This window comes from Cydia strobilella, chromosome 2 (assembly GCF_947568885.1).
Source record: "Cydia strobilella chromosome 2, ilCydStro3.1, whole genome shotgun sequence".
Lineage (NCBI taxonomy): Eukaryota > Metazoa > Arthropoda > Insecta > Lepidoptera > Tortricidae > Cydia > Cydia strobilella.
The window spans coordinates 17,000,704-17,009,176 of record NC_086042.1 but is presented as its reverse complement, the minus strand read 5'-3'; the positions used below and the strand labels follow the sequence as shown (position 1 = coordinate 17,009,176).

At 34.3% G+C, this 8,473-nt stretch overlaps 1 protein-coding gene across 1 annotated transcript; it reads right to left on the bottom strand.

Annotated features, from left to right (window-relative positions):
- Nucleotides 1–1,798: 1,798 nt before the first annotated feature.
- Nucleotides 1,799–3,837, bottom strand: LOC134749630 (uncharacterized). The gene is made up of 3 exons (XM_063684650.1): nucleotides 3,818–3,837; nucleotides 2,470–2,684; nucleotides 1,799–2,205 (listed from the first exon to the last, which is right to left on the bottom strand). The coding sequence occupies exons 1-3, from the start codon at nucleotides 3,835–3,837 to the stop codon at nucleotides 1,799–1,801; spliced, it is 642 nt and encodes a 213-aa protein (XP_063540720.1).
- Nucleotides 3,838–8,473: the final 4,636 nt, after the last annotated feature.

The following is an 8,473-nucleotide window of genomic DNA, read 5'->3' as shown; positions in this document are numbered from 1 at the left end:
ATATAAAGATTGTACTTTCTCCGTTTCTACAATTACGCCTCTTTAACACTAATAATTTTTCGTGCGTTTTACCTCTGTAACTCGAAACCTCTTTAAAACGAACAAAAACCCACAAGAACCTCTCTAAGTCGGTGTCCTCTACAAGAGGAATCCTCCTCCTTAGCACGTATTTTTTGGCATTTCCCATGAGATTCGTGCTATCGAGGTTCAACTATATAATTATAACTGTAATCGTTAGGTACAGAAAATCACAACTATGTAGTTTATAATTCTAAAAATAATACCACCACCATTTTACAAAAGCTTAAGTATAATTAAATAATTATACAAATTTGTAATCGCAATTTAGTCAACGTTCCATAAATAATAGTATACTATAGATAGGTATATATTTTTAAAAATCAACAATCGTTTATCTATAAATAAGGTTCTAATTATTACTCACTAATTCACCAACTGTCATACAGGCTTAATATATCTTAGAAAAAATCAACAACAATCACAAACAGCTTTACTTACAAGTCAACATTCCAAAAATAATTTACACGCCTTTAGAGATAATGACAATCAGGTCATGTTCTAAAATTCTAAAATTAATACCGCCACCATTTTACAAAATATATATATATTTTTTAATACTTAATACGAAAGTGGAGGACCCGCGCGTAATCGCCGTTTCATACAAACGTGTAGTCCTGATTTTCCTCTCTGGTTATTAACATTGTTGAAAATATTTTGACACAATTTGTTATATAGCTATGCCCCTATGGTTAATATATAGGTATATACATCAAATTATGAAAAAATATTTTCCATAATGTTAATATCTAGAGAGGAAAATGGGGAGTACGTTTGTATGGATTAGCGGCCGACCCCTTTGCTCTTGAGTATATTTTAATAATTTTGCAAATCTGTAATTACAATTTGAATATATGTATACTATATAAATCAACTATCGCTTATATAAATATGGCTATAATGAATACTTGCTAAATCACCAACTTTCATACAGGCTTAATATAGGTATCTTAGAAAAAAATCAACAGTTTTCAATGTTTTCATATAGGTACAGTAGTTCACAAACATTTTTACAAGTAAACATTCGAAAAATAATAATATTATATAGGTATATATCTTATAAAAATCAACAATCGTTTATATAAATATGGCTATAATAATTACTTACTAATTCACCAACTTTCATATTAGAAAAAAATTACAGTTTTCATATAGGTACAGTCGAGTCCACAAACATCTTTACAAGTCAACATCCAAAAATAATTTACACGCCTCTAAGACAATGACAATCAGGTTGTGGGGGTGGTTATATTATATTATTTTACTACTACAAAAAAATCACCATTTTTATATAACTTGTTGCCAGTAATGCCAGTTGTTAATACGACACTACGCAGGAGGGCCTACCGCAAACACCGAAATTCGCAAAATTCGGGAATCTTTCTCTTTTACTCCAATTGAGGCGTTATTAGAGTGTTCGCGGTTATAGCCCTGCCATCAAGATATATATGTATTATAAGGTAGTGAAATAGTCTTTGAAAACTGACAGTGTAGCAACGTGGTATTGTTTGCCTGTATGCATCACATTTATTTATGCATACGGATAAGAAATATTAATAAATTATTTAAAACATATTACTACCTATTTCTTATATAGTTGTTGTCAAGTAGCATGCATCTTACAAATATGTTTATGTGTTAAAAGGATAATACAATACAAGTATACTAAGCTAATAGTTTTGTACATGCGAACGGAAATAAAACCTATACTAATATTAAATTATATTTTACTTAATTGCCAAGTAAGGGCTCCCACATCACTAGAAAAGTATTTACAGAATTCATTTCTTATGTTAACTGGGTTTGTCGAGGATATATAATTTGTTGAATGATGTAAATCTGAAAAACCGTCGTGAATCAGTAGTTCTTCAGATGGTTTAATTCCATCTCTACTAATAACAAAATTGTGAATAACACCACATGCCTTTATGATATCTGTTACAAAGTTATATTGGACATTCAATGGTCGGTGAAAAATGCGCCACTTATTAGCTAAAATACCGAAAGTACATTCAACGTATCTTCTTGCGCGACTCAAGCGATAATTAAAAACTCTTTGTTGTATAGTCAAGTGTTTTCCTGGATATGGACGCATTATGTTATTCGTTAAAGGTAAGCCTTCGTCTGCTACAAATACATGGGGAATTGACGTCTGAGAACCAGGTAACGGCTTTGGTGCTGGTACGGGAAGCTGGCCTTGTTGTAATAATTCATTCAGTTTTGTATTGTGAAAAACCGTTGAATCACATTCCTTGCCTTAAGCTCCTATGTCCACATATACAAATCTGTAATTGGAATCAACAAGCGCCAGCAAGACTATAGAGTTGTAGCCTTTATAGTTGAAAAAAAGAGAGCCACTGTGATCGGGACTACAAATTCGAATGTGTTTACCATCCAGGGCCCCAATACAATTGGGGAAGTTAGTGTTTTTAAAAAACTCGTCCGCGATTTGTTCTAGTAGATTTTTTGTTATACTAGGTATACCTTTACCTAGAAGGCTTTTCCATATAGCTTGACAGACTTCTCTTACTATTTTTCCAATTGTACTTCTTCCACGATATTCTGTAAATTCCATATCTCTGAATGTGTTCCCAGTCGCCAAAAACCTGAAAATAAATATTTCATATTCATATTCATATTTTTTATTTGTATTAATCATACATTGTCATGGATGCGTAATTTACATTATATTATATTTTATATTTATTTATATATTATATTATATTTTATTAAATTATAGGTTATATATATACCTATATGTATGCATATTATTGCATATACAAGTTAATAGTTACGCAGCCATACAAAGTGACAACAACCATGCAGTAAATTTATATATGTATATTATTTTATTGAAAGTTTGTTATTAATTATATGGTTGGTTTTAATAGATACCCAAATGTGTATTAAAGTTTAAATGACATAAGTAGGAAACAAATAGTCGGACAATTAATATAAAACTTTATCAGACAATCTCGCGGTCACGTATTAATGTAAATATTAAAATGCTATTTGAGTGACAGATACCATTGAGATGGTTTGAGTCACTCAAGAAACAAAAACAAAGTTAATGAACTTTGTATGCAACAATTTCCAGTTTGACTAATAAAATTTCCTATTACATATTATAAGTAGAGTTAGATCAAGAAAAGTCTGCAACGATTTTGATAGCATACCTACGCAGTGCAAGTGTTATTTATACGACATATTTTCATAGAAGTTTGACGTTTAAAATAACACTCGCACTGCGTGTGCTATCAAAATCGTTGCAGACTTTTCTTGGTCTATCTCTACATGTGTAATTTAATGCAAAGGTCGAAAATTTGCAAACAGTCACTAATAATCTGAATAAGAGATGTTTTTTTTTACAATGTAAAATGTTTTAAATGAACTTTATTTTTTAGGAAACGAGGTGATAAAAAAGTGGAAAAACCTCAAAGATAATTTTACAAGATACTCAAAAAGGCTTGAAAGCTAAAATAAATCGGGCGCTGGTGTGACGAGAGTAAAAAAATACCATTTCTACAAGCAACTAATGTTTTTTTTTTTAAATGCTGCAAATTTAACTGACTCGAGCATAGTCGAGGACCAAGAAAGTGACGAAGATGGCCAGACAAATGAAACTACAAGCAGATCTCGGTACCAGCCTTGTTCTCGGAAAAGGAAAACGACCGACCAATTTGAGTCCGATATACTTCAGGCCTTAAAAGAGACAGAAAATAGACCTTAGATTTCTTACCTTATTGTTATTCCCAACATCTCCAGAGGCCCAACAGGTCTTCTAAATATGTGTTTCTTCTTTATTAGAGGCGATATTTTGCTTAAAAGTTCTTCAAAACACGACACAGACATTCGAAAATTGTTATGAAATTTATTTTCAGTCATCTTCAATGCCTCGTATTTTCTTTTGAAATGATATCCATCATCATTCATGACATGAAGACATGGGTTTACCCAAAATTTTCTCTTCAATTGCTTCTTATTTCTGCGCCTTCTTAATAACAGCCAAACACTGGTATTCGAATTCTTTACTACTTATGCAGCGCGGCGCCGCATGCGGTGCCGCGACGACGGACGCGGCACCGCAAGTCGCACCGCCAAATTTTTGCGTTGCGGCGGGCGACACCGCGCGCGGCGACGCGCAACGCTTTGCGACACCGCGCGCGGCGACGCACGACGCACCGCAAAATTTTGCGTTGCGGCGGGCGACGCCGCGCACCGTTTTGCGGTACCGCGCGCGGCGTCGCACGACGCACCGCCAGATTTTGCGTTGCGGCGAGCGGCGCCGCAGATTTCTGCGTTGCGGCGGCGGCACCGCAAAACGCGCCGCGTTGCGTCGGCGACGTCGCACCGCGTACATGTGGCCAGGCCCTTAGTTTTGACTTCTACTAGGTTAACGACACCAATCATGGGACATTTAAGAGAAAATTGGAAGTATTTTTAATATTTCACCGACACCTTTTATGTTTTCGATGTATTTAATAAAAAATACTGCAATTGGTTTCAATATTATTAACAAATTAAAAACTATGTTTTTTTGCTCCAGTCATGAGCAGTATGGCATCATTAAATTTAAAACAAATTATAATCAATGAAACGTCATACTTAAGCAGCTCTATGGCTCTCGTTTATGGTAAAAATATGGTCGTCGTTGGTGGTATGGTGGTCAGTGCCTAAAAACTGACGATAAATACTTATTTTACAGGATTTGTCTATAACATCCCATTACTGGTGCCACGTCCATCATAGGGGTGTTTACTATATAACAATGCTAGAAAAAAAAAAACAATTACAACGTATTTTACATGGTCCTTACATTTTCAAAGACCATACTCGGTCAAAAGCTTTGCAAAACGTGTGTTTGATCTCTTTATGGATAATTAATATTGTTATTTATGATTTTAATGCCATATTACGGTATAATTTTCCCTAGTTGGTAAGTTAGGGTATGACATGTTTTTTTTTCACTTGCAAATGCACCAGAATGTTAAGAACAATTGACTTTGACGTATTCTTGTATTTGTAACATAAGCAAAGTTTTAGCCATGTCTTGATGTTTGTTGATAATCGAATTAATTATACACCCAGTTATTGTCCTTATACAAACAAATATGAAATAAAAATGCCGAAAGGTTAGTTCTAGTTATGTTTACTATCTGGCCAGTACAAAATGGCGATATTTCGAGTTATTGCATTGCCTATTAGGATTTAAAACTGTCATATTTTCTAAGTTAGGAGGCCTTAGTGTTATCACCGAACATGATGAACACAAGATAATGAATGAGACATGGTAAAGCTTTCAAAGTGGTGTAAATAAATACATATTTATCCACTGAGCAAGAAGATATTCAAGTTGTAACAACACGTTATGAATTTGCTCTAACTGAATTTCTGGTTTAAGAAATGTCACTCGACAGTGACAAATCATATCATAACAAATCCAGATCAAATTCATAACCTGTTATTACAATCTGAATAAGCCTCCTGTAATGTAATTCAAGCGGATTTTGCTTATATTACAGGCAACAGGTTTGTAAAACGGCTGGCGATGCCTTTTAACGTTATAAGCACAACTTAATAGACATAACTTTCTTATGACATATTTACGTTTTAAAAAACACGACGAAAAGATAACATGTTGATTAAGCTATCGCCAACTGTATGTGAATAAAGAAAGAACTAATTGGTTTTGAATGACCTCCGGTTTATATGTTAAATATCTAGTTGATAAAAAATATTAAATTCAGAACCAAAAACATGAGGTGCCTTATTTTAGTGAAATAATTTCGCATTCTTCAAAAACATTTGCAATGTTACTTAGAAAAGTGTAGGGTAAGTATTATAACTAATGGCTTATTTTTAAGAGAAACAGTCACAACATATCTAAGTAGGTTAAGCAATTTTGTATGCATTTATCGTTTGTATGTACCTAGTTTGATTAGTTGGTTTTTATCATTGAAATGTTTCCTAAGCACTAACATATAAGCCAAAAGCTCTCACCGACTAATAGAAAAATCTAAAAACAAGCGAAATACGAATTTAATTTCTTTTTAGTCTTCCAAAGTTGGTAATTTCGATCGATACGTTCATGTTTTTAAGCGTTTTTTCTTCTATTCCTAATTGAGGATAAACAAAAATGATAAATGATACGAGAGGATGCCAAATTGTCAACGACATAGCGAAACAATTGAGTCGCTTTAACTTTAACTCGGGTAAATATAGATTTCTGACAGATAGCTGTCAGATTATGCGATTTTAGTCATGGAGACTATATAAAGGAGCCAAATCTCTATGTATGAAAAGTGTCTATCAAAAAACAGTAATTAGGCGGCGCCACCATACACCGAAATACTACAAAAACAACCTACGTAATTTGGTGGGGTTATTTGTTGTCTTATATGGTTCATGTTATACTCATGTCCCAGGGCCTAACTAGCGCCACCGGAGTGATTAGGAACTATTATTTAAAGCTGAAAGCTGTCACTTTTGCAACAATTCTGCCATAAGAGATTGGCATCCTTTCTATACCATCCATAATTTTAGTATTAAGAAAAGGTAATAGGGTAGATATTTGCTGAGAGGGTCGAATGGATTTACCAGAGTTTGAAGTTAAGCGACACAATTCATCAGTGGTGTCAATCACAATTTCAGCGAATCGCCTTAATCACGTAACTGTGATTGACAAGATTGACAATCGCAGTTTATCGCCTCGGGTAGCAGGATAATATAATAAGAGCGCTGGATTCATTTGGGACAAAATAATGAACCAATTACAAACATTGTTCATTATTTTGTCCCAATTTAATTTACGTCAAAACTGCTTCGCAATATAAGACCCTGTATTATTTAGGAACATTTTTTTATTTTTTATACCACATCGGTGGCAAACAAGCATACGGCCGCTTGATGGTAAGCAGTCACCGTAGCCTATGGACGCCTGCAACCGCCTGCGGCCTATGGGCGTTGCCGACCTTTTAAAAACCTGCTGTACACTCCTTTTTTGAAGAACCCCATACTGTAGACCCTCGGGAAAGCGGTAGCGACCGCGGGAGGAAATTCCTCTTTAACCGCACAGTACGCGACCATTTAGGTTCTAGGGTGTGAGGACGAGGACTCTATATTTGATTTTACTAACCGTATATATTCATAAGTAACACTATTAAAATGATAATTTTCTCGGAGGTTCGAATTGAAAAGAAACAACCATCATTTTGAATCTTTGATTTACTTATCATTTCACACCGATTTATAAAACCTTTTAAATATTTATGTATGTTTAATTCCAAATATAACTCGCTTAGAATATAGCTTAATCCTAATCGTCATATTTTATGATACCTTTTATTATTATTGTCATTAGTTGATACTTTTTTCAATGAATGTTGTCAGTCTCGAGATAATATTGTAATTCATAAGAAATAATAAACGAATGATATCGAATTAATAGTTTCAATTACTTAACAACTTTAAATTACCTCTGTAATCCTAAACTAACAAGGCTCGCTTAGAAGTTGTTTAACAGGGTTCGTAGCCAACGTGCCAATCGTTAACGCTCCGTAGTAAACGAAACGCAACTGTCACTGTCGCACTAGTGGGGAAGAGTGATAGAGAGAAATTACTATGATACGCTACGGAGCATTAACGATTGGCACGTTGGCTATACGCGCCCTGTTATCCTGAAATAAAGAAGCATTATGCCCATCATAGTGCTGGACTTAACTATACGAAAATAAAAATAAAAAATTGTACAAAAACAACGTATGGCACTTATTAGGTCCTTTTGAATAAGAAAGGCATATATTAGTAACTTTTAGATTCAACCGATCATATTAAAAAAACTTTCGTAAATATTTATTTGTTTTACAAGGGGGCAAAGTTGTTGTTTAACCCCTCGTGCTAATATTGATACCCGAGCAAGCGAAAGATTCCGAAATTGAACCAAGAGCGTAGCGAGTGGTTCAAAAAGTGGAATCTTGAGCGTTGCAAGGATTTCAAGGCACGAGGGTTACTTACAAAAATTTTGCTCCCGTGTCAAATACAAAAATTTTCACCTTCAATTTTCAAATTTGGAATCTGTCGCTTACTCGGGTATCAATATTAGCACGAGAGGTTAAACAACAACTTTGCCCTCTTTTAAAACAAATAGGTAACTATTGTCTACATTTAAACGTCTACAAGTCAACATCTCTACATGATCTCTACAGAGCCGTTTTGCCCCTTCACAATAGATGGCGCAGTCTGTAAAAACTTAGAAAGGATTAACCAGATGGCGCTTATGCCATAAGGTATCAATACCGTGTTTAAACCGTGTCTTCCCTGTAAGTATTAAATGTTATAAGTAATAATATGCCCTTCTCCACTTGTTCAAAAAATTTAAGAGACAAAGGAAATGCAA

Excerpts from the sequence above, each read along its gene's own strand:
- LOC134749630 (XM_063684650.1), bottom strand. The coding sequence starts at position 3,837 with ATGTTGGGAATAACAATAAG. Across the intron at positions 2,685-3,817 it reads ATGTTGGGAATAACAATAAG|GTTTTTGGCGACTGGGAACA; the intron begins GTAAGAAATCTA and ends ATTTATTTTCAG. Across the intron at positions 2,206-2,469 it reads TTGTATTGGGGCCCTGGATG|CAGACGAAGGCTTACCTTTA; the intron begins GTAAACACATTC and ends ATGTATTTGTAG.